General features: G+C 39.8%; 1 protein-coding gene across 1 annotated transcript; it reads left to right on the top strand.

Moving 5' to 3' along the window:
* Positions 1-1,275: 1,275 nt before the first annotated feature.
* On the top strand, positions 1,276-13,728 carry LOC137608076 (anthrax toxin receptor 1-like). The gene is made up of 18 exons (XM_068334106.1): positions 1,276-1,629; positions 3,747-3,818; positions 3,909-3,980; positions 4,083-4,164; positions 4,285-4,318; positions 4,572-4,651; positions 5,002-5,070; positions 5,157-5,237; positions 5,349-5,409; positions 5,540-5,638; positions 7,152-7,221; positions 7,379-7,457; positions 8,204-8,299; positions 8,405-8,446; positions 8,544-8,636; positions 10,659-10,817; positions 11,385-11,465; positions 12,014-13,728. The coding sequence occupies exons 1-18, from the start codon at positions 1,475-1,477 to the stop codon at positions 12,389-12,391; spliced, it is 1,803 nt and encodes a 600-aa protein (XP_068190207.1). The 5' UTR covers positions 1,276-1,474; the 3' UTR covers positions 12,392-13,728.
* Positions 13,729-13,819: the final 91 nt, after the last annotated feature.

Below are 13,819 nucleotides of genomic sequence, written 5' to 3' on the forward strand. Positions count from 1 at the left end.
GTATATAAGTACAGTATGCATGTATGTTTACAAGGTTATGTATGTTTAAAGTCAAGAGAAGGCCACTCTAAAACTGACATTCTAGAATTCTATCTCATTCTGAGAATGTATGTATTGCAATTGGTTTTTCCAAAGTGCAAAGCATTTCGTTGTAAATGGACAGTTTGATGACAGGAACATTCAACCCTTAAATCCTTTCTGTTAACAGGATATGACATAAAAAGACTACAACAGATCGGCTCGATGTGCGGCCTGTAAAACAAACACAAAAGCTGTCGTCATGCGCACAGATGCTCTGTGGATGGAGGAACAGCTGGCAGGGCTGATTAGTGATGAGCCACAGGTATGAACAACTGGTGAACAGTTGAGTAATAAAATAACCACAGCCGGGAACACTAGAGGGAGGAGACAGAGGGGAGCAGCTGTGGATGGTTAAAGGAGACGCACAAAGATGTAGTTTTTGCTGTAGGGAAGTACGCTCTCACTTGTATGTATTACATGGGCGTGACTTCCAATCTAATGTTTGTACATTGAATATAAAGCAGGAGCTGGAGGGATTAGCATAAACCCTGGGGGGGATATAGTTAGGGTCAGCCAGGGTCTGTCCAGATGCATGCTAATCACTATACATTATACTAATCAACATTTTGCATTGTGATTATTAAATTTGCAGAAATAAAAGTGTCATAATAACAAGTAATGGCTTTATGGCTTCCTCTACAGAAGTCCTGAGAATATAGTTTTCATACCTCCACCCAAAAACCGTTTTGTAAATTTTGCAGATGAGGGTTAGCCTCCTAAATTAATTAGAATAATCTTTTATCATAATAACACAATAATAACCAAACTTCTGTTACGGACTGATTCAATGTGCTTTTAATCCTGTTCTTCACTTTTCAGATGCCCAAACATGAAGTTTCTAAATTTAAAATTAGTCATATTAACGACTTTGAAAATTTGCTACTCTTAGGTGCAGAGTAACTGATTACTTTTTAATGCTTCTGTTCTGTGCTTTGCATGTTGCATGAGTTTACCACTGAGTGGCACTGATGAGCAGGTAAAAAAGTTAACTTGCAAAAAGTGAAGGTAAAGGCATCCACAATTAAAAGTATTTGCAAGATCAAGTGTCTTTTGAAACTTTAAGGGACATTCACAAAACAAGTGCTGAGTCATGGTATTTCCACATGATTTATAATTTCAGTGATGTATCTGCTGGATCTGTCTGTTGAGCTGGCTTGAGGGGAAAGGGGGATGGAAAAGTGTCCTGCTAACTTCACTCCTCCTCTCTCAGCACACATCTGCTTCAGAAGATGGGACACTGATCCGAAGCAAAGCGTCTAAACTCTAAAGCCTTGGAGATTGCTTTGTAGATCATGGCTGACTACATCTGTATGCTGTGAGCGGGGACAGTGGATGAATATTTATGTATGCCTTCCCTCTGATTGAGCTAGTGGTTTCTTGAAAACTTGGGGTGATGTCACAGCTCTGGTGCAGGCAGGTCCTGCTCGCTGTGGAACTGGGAATGCTGGTGGTGGTGCTGGTTGCTGGTACCACTGGACAGATCCGTGAGAGAAGGGAAGCGGGGTCGTCCTGCTATGGAGGATTTGATCTATACTTTGTTTTGGACAAGTGAGTATCATTACAGATGGAAGGAATCATTGAGTGTGACTTATAGCTGTTGTCACCTGTCCAGCTCTCTGAGCTCAGGGTGTCATGTTTGATTGTTTGGCTTAAAATCACTGATTTGTCATATATTTAGAAAATTACATTTAATGTTTCCAGTGTTAAGGTTAGGAACCATTATTATAAATTAATCTAATTATTTTCTCATTTTGTGAATTGATTTATTAATGTCAGTTTCCAGTGAAAAATAGCCACAGACATTTTCCAAGTTCACACTGAAGACGTTGGAAACATATTTTGTTTGGAAATTACTTTAAAAAATATTTATCATAACATTTGTAGAATAGTTTCATGTCTATTAACATATTATTACATAATAAAATTACATAATATTTTACTCAGGCCTTTAAGGAAAAAATCAGATTTCTGTGGCATAAGGGTTTAATTACTGTGTTCATTAAACTGTCACGTAAACAGGTTATGTCAAGTCTCGTTTTTCTTTTTTTTGGGGGGTCATAGCCGACATTCACCTGGAGAATCTTCGATAGATGGGATTTAAAGAGTGTGTATTTGAACACTGATGAATCATTTTGAGGATAATTCATGAGAAGTGCACCGTGATGATTCCTGTTGTTGCTGGCACCACGTTTCACCAACAGGGGCCCACATCTAGTCCCTGTGCTACAGTCTGCAGAACCATTTCTCCATTTGAGCCAGATGTTCCAAAGATCCAGAGTTTCTGGCGTTCAGTGCATGGAGATTTAAATCCCAGGATAAATGAAAACATACGGAAAGGGGGGGAGTGCAGTGTGAGAAGAGGATGCATAGATATATGGACATATTCTGCCGAGCAACGCTCTTTGATGACTTCAGATCTTAAAGCTGCATTGATCTTAGAGAATTGCTGAGACAACACTTGCAAAATCAGAACCTGGCTTTGCTCGTATGAAAAAAAAAAAGATGTAGCGTGCAGTTTTTGTTTTGTTACTTTAAAATGAGCTGCGAAGGCACATGAAAAGAGATGGAAATATTAAACATCGGCACTCAGTGGACCTTTCTGGTCTCTAATGTGAGGCTTCAGTATAATGAATACATGGACAGAGTCATTCATCATGTGTAGAGTACACACAATCATGGTTCAGTGCATCAACACAAAATGAGAGGCATTCATTTCATTTTGAAAGCTTTTTAAAATAAAGCTACAAAATAAAAGCTAGTGCCCCTCATATTACAATTGTAAACACATTCAACTAGAGCAGCGGGGTCATACTCATATTCACTGATGGCCACATCAGCATAATGGCTGTCTTCAAAGGGCAAGATGTGACTAATAAGTGTAACTAAATGTAACTCAATGGAATGTAAAATAAATGTAAGTACTCCTTAATGTCAAATAACGAAATTACTTATTCAAGTTACAAACATTACAGTTGCACAGAAAAAATGTGTTTGCATTTTGCTCTGTATTAATATAAATCCCCACAAAACTTCATCAATCAAGGATCAAAACTATCATAGTGAATAAAGAAAAATACCATCAAACACAAGTTAGGACCTTAACTTTGTACAAAACGTTTTTGTCAAAGTTAAAATGAGCTTAATTACTGCATTGTGGGAAATGTGTTTTTTGGTCAGAGCATCTATTTGTTTTTAGACACTGACCTTTTATTCTCTCGCCGGCCACATAAACACAGTGACCATGTCAAGGTTTCAGGTTAAGGTTATCAGCTGCAAAGGGTACATGCATGAATGATTTCATGAGATAAAACAGCTAAGAAAATTCAGTAAATGTATGAATATGTAATTTTATAAATAATATGAATAGCAAATGTACATATTTTAAACAGTTGAAAACCATTACTTCATACTGCAATTCTTGAGATGTGAACAATTACAATCTTAAAAGTCAATGTCTTTCAAGATTTTAAGGAAAGTTCCACCCTTTGAAAGAACAATCATACAAAACGCATGCTATCTATCATGCATGCGAAATATTTTAAAGTTACTCAAATTTTGATCAACTGACTCATGACCTTAAACTTAAGGCACAGGTGAGCAGACAGTTGTGACTTTTCACAAAACAGTGACACAGTTGATTGGTCTTTCTTGAATCTTCTTTTCAGGTCTGGCAGCGTGCAACATTACTGGAACGAGATCTACTACTTCGTCGACCACTTAGCTCACAAGTTTATCAGGTAGAGACCGACACAGCAATGTTTCAATCAAAGAGAAAAAGCAGAAAACATGTTCCATGATTGATTATCACCTCTCTTTTGTTTCTCCAGTCCTCAGCTGCGAATGTCCTTCATTGTATTTTCCACAGAGGGAAGAATTCTCATGGCACTAACAGAAGACAGGTTGAAACACACACAGCTTTCTTCTGTTTAACTTGTGTTATCTCACTCCTTTTCACTTAATAATATTTTTTTTTCAATTATCTGGAATGCACCAATGTGTAGAGAGCAGATTCGGGACAGACTGGAGGAGCTGAGGATGGTGCAACCAGGCGGAGACACTTACATGCACAAAGGTTTTCAAAGAGTAAGCCATCTATTAAGTTACTTGAAATCGATTCTCCTTTCCCAACAGCGTGGCATCTAACCTTTAAAATGAAGCTAATTTAAATATTTTGCCAGTGACGCCTCAAAATTTCTCCCTCAGGCCAGCGAGCAAATATATTATGGGACTGGAGATGGTGAGTAGAACAGTTTCCTTTTCACTTCTTAATGATTTCTTCGACTGGCGGAGTCTTTGTCCATTCATCAAACTGATGGTAGAGTCATCAACGGCAAAAAGCAGCTGCCCATTCCATCAGATGGCAATTATGTTTAAAATGTTATTCAAAATGGCTTCAGTTGATTTTTATTTAAAAAAGAAAACCCACTGGTATAACCACCAGAGTGGTTTATTGTTTTAATTTAAACGCTCCATCTGGCTCTGTCTTGCAGGTTACCGGACAGCCAGCGTGATCATCGCCCTGACGGACGGCGAACTGAGAGAGAATCAGTTTGACCTGGCACAAAGAGAGGTGACACATAAAGTTACCATCAGACTTTACAGCGCATACTTAAGAACATTTTAATGCACAAAAATCATCTTGTGAATACCTTTTCATACCTATTATTTTTACAGAACAAGAGCAAAAATAATACATTCTCCAACTTTATATTCATGATTATGGAATAAAGTATTCTGTTGCATAGTTTCCTCTCAATTTAAGATCAAAATCTGAGCATTTAAAGAGAACATCCATAAAGGAAGATGCTGCTGTGTTGCCTTCATTGACTTAAAACCTTCCAGGTTTGCTGTGACATCACTGACAGGGGTACGGAAATGAGTCAGAAGAGTTTTATTCATTTTGTTCTTGTTCTGTCTCAGGCTGGCAGAGCACGCCAGCTGGGGGCCACGGTGTACTGTGTGGGGGTCAAAGACTTCAATGAAACACAGGTGAATCAACCTGTCAACCAGTAAAGCAGAGGAATTAGTGAACAAAACAAAACAATGTAAAACTGTGTGTTCATGTTTCTGAACAGCTTTCAACAATAGCTGACAGTAAGGATCACGTCTTCCCTGTGAATGATGGATTTGAAGCACTACAAGGGATTATTGACTCGGTACAACCCCATACCATCACAGATTTCCGATTAGTGATTAAATATTCTGATGCATAATTTAATCCATTGCAATGTGGATTCAGGTTTTGACATCATTATTTTCCCTCTCAGATCCTGAAGAGATCCTGCATTGAGATTCTGGCCGTTGAACCCTCCAGCATCTGTGCAGGAGGTAAAGAGGCAAAACCACAGACAGCTATAAAAGACAGTGATCTACCTTCCTTAGTGAAGATCTACGATCATCGCAGTTCCACAGTTGCATACATGATGTGATATAAATTACATATGTAATCCCGTTTCAGAGTCCTTCCAGGTGGTGGTGAAAGGAAACGGTTTCCTTCATGCCCGTGACGTACAGAAAGTTCTCTGCAGCTTTCGCATCAATGACACTGTAACTCTGAGTGAGTATCGCTTCCAAGCTCTTCACCACATATAGTGAGGCTACGCTCCTCTAGCTGATGACATTGGTTCAACTTCCCCTGTGTTCTCCAACTCCTCTAATCTTCTCTCAGTGTGTGAGATAAGGGCATTATTGCATTCATAGGCCTTCAATTATAAAGCTGTAGCCAGCAGCAGGTGAGTTTCGCTTAGCATAAAGACCAGCAGACATGGGGAAACATGTTGCTTGGCTCTGGACAAAGGTGACATGCTGTATGGTTTTAACATGTTGCTGTCAAACAGAATCGCAGACGCAGGTACAACCAGCGACACGTCTTTTATATATCCTCAGGTCACGTTTTAGATGAAGAGTGGACGCAAAAGTCAAATAAAGTCTTTAGACGAAAATGCATTTAACAACAAGGCAATTAGAGACTGCAACATCCTGCGCCACCCCTGAAATCAGAGTTTTAATGAATCATTTAATAAAAGATCCAACATGTAACTGGTGCATTCTATTTGTCGTGAGGTTTCATGACCTAGTTTTCTCAAGGTCAATGTCATCATCTCATTTTCCTCCCCTGTGCTGCCCGAGTAATTAGCTTTTTGTTTCATCTTACTACCTGCAATGGTTGCAAAGATATTTGGTGGACTAACAGACGGCCGAACACACGAACACGAACAAGTACAAAACATACCGCTTTGAAGCGGGACGTAATGATGGATTTGATCGATGCGCTAATGGCCTCCCTGATCACGACTAGCACATTCACACACATTCACACACCCACGAGTCCGTCACTGGAGGGAAGTACAGTAAAATGTCTTGCTCAAGGGGACAACGACAGATGACTGGGGGAGCGGGATTTGAACCACCAATCGCCTGCGCCACTGTTGCCACATTTAAGTGATCATCCTGTGTCAGCATAACTTGATTGACAGATTGACAGAAGATTGAATTCCCATGTCACATAAAATCCATCCAAATCTGATTACAGTAATATATAGAGAAAGAAGCAGCAGTTTTCAGATTCCATTCAGCCGCCAAGTCCAGCTTTATGCCAAGTATGTTCTGGCCAGTAGTGGACGGATGGCGGCGACGGCTCTTTGTGGCGCACGATGATTTAAGTCCCTTGCTCTCACAAAAACCTTCAGCCACCGTCTTCTCTTGCTTTCAATCAGCTGGTTTAGCGCTTAGTGCTTCTCAGATGTCTGAAGGGGAATGTGGATCTCATCATTGAAGAGTTCTGCTCTTTGCGCACACTAGACACCCTCTCAGCCAGGGTAAATACACCAGAACACTCCCTCATTTGCTTCATTTTCCATAAGGAGAGGAAGTCCAGGAATTTAATAACAAAAAGAATATTTCGAGGCTTGACATTTCAGGACTGGTAGAAAAAAAGTCAAGCAAATATTGCGCCTCAAATCACGAGTGTCTCTTTCACAGATGACCCTCGTATCTCTTTTTATTTTCTATACACTGATACCAGGGCATGCGTTGTGATAAGAAATCTCCGTCTAATTCTATTTCCCCAGTGAAAAGACCTCTGGTGGTGAGAGATTTCTATCTTTTGTGTCCAGCTCCGGTTCTGCAAAAGGAGGGAACGTAAGTGTTCAGCTAAAATTATGGCGACTTAATATCTGAGTCGCTATAATTTATGACTTTGTGCAAGATTTTAATCTTGAATAAAAAAGCTAAGTGAGTTATAAAAATTCTATTCATATGAAATGCAGTAAATGATCCCTGTCATTGACTTCTACAGAACTGCTACCCTCCATGTCAGCATGAATAACGGCCTGAGCTTCATATCAAGCTCTGTCACCATCACTGCAGTCACCTGTGTGAGTACAATACAGAGCAACACAAGAAAGCTGAGATCACACACTCCATCAAGTTATGATGGAAGTGGTCTAAAAGATGCTGAGTGTTACTACTAATGTTTTACTAATTAATTGATAAAGGAGGGTGAAAATAATTATGACTAAAGAAAGCCTTAAAAAATCCCATCCTTCAAGGTAGTTTGAACAGTTAAAAGTTATAATTCTTCCATTCTCCTCTGTTAAGCTCCTATCCATGAGCTGTGGTTGAGGTTTGGTTTAGAGAAAACCAAAGGCATACTTTTGGAGTACTTCTGTTTTGCTCATCATATAGAGCCATTGGATCACCGAGACATTGGTCCCCTCATTTATACTTGTCCACATCGGTTATGTTTTCAATTTTTCTCTTAAAAAACAGCCAAACAAACGTCCGCTTTGCAGCAGTTATCAGTACAGTAGTTTACATTTTCAATCATGGAGTGACTGAATTAATATCCTCTGCAACTATTCTGCACTTCAATTACAAAAAAAAAAGTGTTTGTTTGATGTTTATTTCTTTAAAGAGGAAATAAATACAAAACTAGTCATCTAAACTAACATTTCAATCGAGCTTTATTTGAAAGTGAATGTTGTATCAAAGCCAGAAATGCATCTGAAGCATAAAGAAATGCTTTAAACTTCTTTTAAAGTTATATACAGTTTGTTTGGTTGGACATATGCTGATATATGATTACCTTCCCCTGGTTACTGTCTGTTTATTTCCCTTCCAGTCTGACGGGACTTTTGTGGCCATAGCGCTCCTCATCCTCATGCTGCTCCTCACCATCGCTCTGCTGTGGTGGTTCTGGCCTCTCTGCTGCACCGTGGTACGACGGCCACATAGTGGATCCTCTCAGAGTGACGAACACACGTTTGTCTGAACGCACCTACGACGCCTTATGGCTTATATAACATATTCAATTTCTTTGCAGGTCATTCATGAGCCGCCTCCTCCAGAAATGGAAGACATGTCTGTAAGTCTTTGCTTCCTACACTTCATAATGACAAAATGACTCAACACCATAACTAAGTAGTATAATATAATTCGTACAACTTGCTATTCCTCTTTAGGATGATGAAGACGGTTTTCCGAAGAAGAGGTGGCCCACAGTGGATGCTTCGTACTACGGAGGACGAGGAGTGGGAGGCATCAAGAGAATGGAGGTAGAATGTGACAGATAATAAAATAATATGATGATACAATCATCCAGATACAAACATAAACTTAGTGTTAAATAGGTCAAATCTTCATACTGTGCACATACAGTAGTGATTAATCAAATATGGACATAATATACAGTATATACATCTGTAAAAATAGGAACATGATGTAAGAATAGACTGATTCATCATCACCTGAATGTAATAGTTAATATTTATTATGGTGGATCCACACAAATGTTAAGACCAAAAGTATGAATCAAATCTTTGAGATCATAAATTTTACTGAAGATAGGTAACACAAATGATGGTCACAAGTTTAAACAAACACAAAGTAGTAGTAAAAGGCAAAGATTCAAAATGAGCTGAACGTGGAGGAACGCTCAAAAAGAAGGATGGCAAGAAAGACTTGAAGATAAATCAGCAACTGGCAAATAAGAGGAGAAGTGAGTAACCAGATAAAAGCAGGAAACACGGAACAGGTAATTTGACAAGGTGTTTCAATACTGACAGTATACACAAGCCAAGATAGGCATCACAGTGAGAGAATATGAACAATATCCAAATAATAGTAACAGGGATGAGAGAAACTATCAGGTGTCTTTTTTTATTATTTATTTTAGAAGTCATCAGCTGTTGTTCTAACAGCATTTCTGAATCATCACTGAATCATTTTCAGACGCCTGAAGTAAATTCTGCTTGTTTCCACAGCAAACATGAACATGTTAACACATTAAAACTGAACCCACTGTGTATCTACATCAACTGGCTTCAGGCCAGTTGGAACTGCTGAATAGCGGGAAGGGGATTTAGGATAAGTATAGCAGGAAAACAAAGAGAAACAGGAAGTGAGTAGAGAGAATATCTCAGCTCAAGCTGGAAGATCATGAGTCACTTTGTTGTGACAAGACCGGAGCACCAGAGTGATTTGACACGAGACCATCTGGCCAGTAAAACGCCAAGAGGACAGATCAACCACATGTTAGCCATAAGCGAACTTCCCGACTGTATGAATCATGCAAGCTTGCAGGATTCACATGTGGAAGTCTGCTCAGGAGAAATGGGGGTGACTGCCAGCAAGATCCTGTGCAAAGAGCTAGATTTTGCTGCTTGAGCTGGTAAAAGGAATCTGCTCAAGTTATGAAGTGGAGAAGGAAAAGGAAAGCAGTGGAAAGAAAAGTTGAGACTCATGACATCAGGAGATTTCTGAGTCAGTCAGGCATCTGAACCCTGTGATGATAGGCGGGAGCAGCCGTCAGGTAAATGAGGGACACAACAGACATGAGTCGTCCATGAGGTCAAGCAGGACCAGGTGTGCAAGGCGTAGAAGGTGGAGGAGACTGAAGCCTGTTCTTTACGTTTAAGTCTGAAGAATCCGCTCTGAACCTGAAGCCGCACCGCTGCCCCAAGAGCAACGGAAAATCTGCAGAACTTAATTTAAGTGCTTTCTGCTCCAAGTTAAACCCTTCATGGCTCGGCTGTGGCAGCTTCAAGGGAATCCTTCGACTTTACTGGTTTCCCTCTTGATGTGAAGAATCATTCCTGACATTTGTGATCACTTTTTATTGGTTCTCTGACCATAAAATTAATTTTTCCGCCAGAAAACATGAGAAGGAGCTGTCAGTGAAACATTCTTTGCTTTTCGGGAGACAAGCCAAATATGGACAAACATAAAACCAGTTTTTATGAGATAAAACATTGCTTTAAAGAAACTGCTGTTATCTTAAATTGTGAAGAAAAAACATCCTATAATAGAGACTGGAAAACAAGTTGGCTCGATTTTTTAAAAAATTCTTCAAATTGTACCAAAACACAGTATTTTGAGCTAAATGCTAAAGGTCAGGATGCAAACAAGCTCTAAATGACAATATTAAGTTTTTACAGTGAGTGTGTCATCGCGTAATAGCATTAAATGTACCTTGGATTCTGCAGGACATGTGTCACGTGAAACAGATGATTTATTGCTATTGTTTTTGTTGACTGACTGATTGGAGCACAGAACTGAAAGCTCCTCCTCTTCCTCAGGTTCGATGGGGCGATAAAGGCTCAACAGAAGAAGGAGCTAAACTGGAAAAGGCTAAAAATGCTCGAGTCGTGATGCCCGAAGAGGAGTTAGAGGTTCCTAGGTCATACTATCCCATCCACAAGTCCACCCGCCCGCGGAGGTGGTACGCCCCCATCAAGGTGCCCCACTTATTCCCTGTTTTGTCCCACTTAAATTGTGCTATTCATTGATTGTTACTCTTATCTGTCCATGTTTTTCTTTTCGTATATCAAATATATGACATTCAAAATAAGATTTTTACAAAAAAAATAAGTAAGGAAATAATTCAAGATGTACTTCATAGCTTTTTGTCGAGCTGCCAATCACATCTTATGTGACAAAGAGATGGATTACATAACACCAACGTAAGAAAAATTATTCCAGATGTTTTAAAAGCAGATTTCACTAATCGTTTGTCTGTACCAGGAAACGGTTAATTATCGACTGGCTCGTGAACGTAGCTACACATGACATCATTTCTTCCTGACAAAGTACATTCTTGTGTTTATTTGCCTCTTTACCATATAAGAGAATCCAAATGAGAAATGTGGAGCAGCAAGTAGAGCAGATAAAGTCTGGCAGGAATAAACACACACTACTCGCCAAAGCACTCACATCGTGTTAATGTCGTGGTTGTTTTTTGGAGATCATCACTACAGTACAACGTGTTTTATATCTTCTTCTTGTCTGTGATGATGTCTCTACAGGGAAAACTGGATGCTTTGTGTGTATTTCTGAGAAAAGGCTATGACAGAGTGTCAGTGATGCGGCCTCATCCCGGAGACAAGGTGAGACGTATCAACAGATGGTAAAAATCAAGATATGATGTTTACGATTTCCTCTACGGGTGTAGAGGGTGAATGTAAAGTATCTGGTGTGTGCAGCTGTTTAGTGAGCACAGAATCATTCAAAAAAACAGTGTCAGATTTTGAGCCAGCATGTCCACTTTTGGTAGATGAATTTGTAAGAATTTGCCAGAGCTTAACAGAAATTATAGTTTAACTGAGGTAAGTTTGAATCGGAGTCAATTCCAAAGTGAAGGATGATCTGTAGATTCGTTCTTCACGTCATCGTGAAGAGAAAACAGGGAAAACTGCAGCAGAATTGTCAGGATCATCTGCAGAAGTCATCAGATGCTGCTTGTCGCCTTCAGAATCGGCACAGCTGGCAGGAACGTGTTTTCTTTCCTGACTCTCAGGAACAGAGGAATTTCCTCTTTCCATTTGTGCCACAGTAGGAATTTTTCAGTGAATATGTATTGCAGGTTTTTTTTTTTGTCTATAAAACCCCATATTACTTTCCTTACACTGAACTGAATTATGCTTTCCTAAAACAGGGCAAATGCATCAACTTCACCCGAAGCAGATCCTACCCTGCTCCTCGATACCCCATCTACAACCACACCTCCACACCCGTCTACTCTTTGCCCCACAGCTACCAGCACCGGCCATCAAATGAAGACCACCTCGTCCATTTGCCCCCATCACCCACTTCCACGCTCCCTCCACTCCCCTCCACTCCTCCCCCATCCACCACCATTCCCCCCTACACATCACCTCCAAACAGAGCTCTGCCCACAGCAAACCTGAGCCCGGCCCCCGCCCCCCCGTCTCCAACGGGATCCCTACCACCTCCGCCTCAGGGCCCACCTCCGTGTAGGGCCCCTCCTCCGTCGCGCCCACCTCCACACCCCAACCATGACAACCAGTGGTGATGATGAGGAGCGAAAAAAAGGAGGACGAGGTTCTACGTCAGGATGGAAATCTGGACAGATGGTCTTACTTTACTGCATTTCAATGAATCAAAGCAGACTTTCATCAATTACTTTTGCTTCCCTCAACAAGTGGCTCTTTGATGATGCACATTGAACTGAAGACTGAAAGTCTACAAAGTCAATATTTGGCCATGCTTATGTGTTTTGGTGTTTTTGTTTAAAGCATTCATTGAAAAATTAAATCAGACCAAGTGGTTTGCATTGCAAGGGGCTATAAAGTTATACTTTCAGCCTGTTGTAAATTCCTTCATAATCTTTCACTATTTTGCACAGTGAAAAGCAATAATAGCTTCGTCAGCAAGAAATCCAGCAGTTGTGTGTTGTTCTACACATGCTAGAGAATAAAAAAAGGCATTAAATCTTAGAAAAATAACTATTTAAATAATTTTGCATGAGGTGATTACTAAAATATTCCTTAAGCCAATGAATGCTTGAAGGGGAACTAGTTTTGACATTTATGGACACACCTATCAGCTTAAGTCAGTATTTGTGCTCAGACGTTCACATAAATGTTAACACAACAGAAGCAATCTGGTAATGACGACACACTCCAAAATGCAGCTACAGTCAGGCATCAAGCTGTTGATCGGCTTGATCTGAATTTAATTTTGTGCATCTGCAGAGGCGGCAACTTTAAAATAATTTGTGCATGTACATGAAAATGTAAAAAATGAATGTGCATTTAGCTGCGTCCATTCCAAGTTCCTGGTATCATTCATACTGGCTTGCTGTCACACTTTCATGACTGACAGGGATGATTTCCACACCTGACACCTTCTCTTATGTTTGCTGTGGGTCACTAAACAATACAAAATTATCATTAAAACACACCTGTAGATGTATAAATTCACTTTTACAAAGTTTGTTTTGTTGTATTTTCAGTGTCTTATTATATGCCTGCAATGTTTTTTGAAATAATATGGGGAACTTTCCACTGTAACATTGTAGGAGAAAACACTGAATTGTCTGTTAGAAGATATCCTTGTGGATATAATTAAAATAAAGCTTTTTTTCTGAATGGTCACATTTTTGACAGCAGTTCAGGTGCCTGTCGGTCACATCTGGTAAAGATGCCCTGCAGAAAGGAAGGAAACGCACAAACAGAACCTTGGTGGATCAATAACAGACAGAACTTGGAATAAATACTTTTCAAAAATGTGTATAAACTGTTTTTAAACAAACAAAATGTAACTTGGTTGCGCATCAAGCCAAGGAGCAGCCAGTCAGCTGACTCGTATCCCCTTCAGGTCTACAAAAATAAATTTGATTATCATTTCCATGTGTCTTCCTCAGATTCATATGCTTTCATGAGCAGACGCAGATGGAGATTCAGTCCTGTGGGCAGTGAGCTCATGGAGCTTTGTCATG

The sequence above is a fragment of the Antennarius striatus genome, chromosome 15, assembly GCF_040054535.1.
Source record: "Antennarius striatus isolate MH-2024 chromosome 15, ASM4005453v1, whole genome shotgun sequence".
In the NCBI taxonomy this organism is placed as follows: Eukaryota; Metazoa; Chordata; class Actinopteri; order Lophiiformes; family Antennariidae; genus Antennarius; species Antennarius striatus.

Bases quoted from the DNA above. Each gene is read 5' to 3' on its own strand.
- LOC137608076 (XM_068334106.1), top strand. From the start codon at position 1,475: ATGTCACAGCTCTGGTGCAGGCAGGTCCTGCTCGCTGTGGAACTGGGA. The intron at 7,222-7,378 runs GTAAGTGTTCAG...TGACTTCTACAG, and splicing joins GTTCTGCAAAAGGAGGGAAC to AACTGCTACCCTCCATGTCA. The intron at 8,447-8,543 runs GTAAGTCTTTGC...ATTCCTCTTTAG, and splicing joins CAGAAATGGAAGACATGTCT to GATGATGAAGACGGTTTTCC.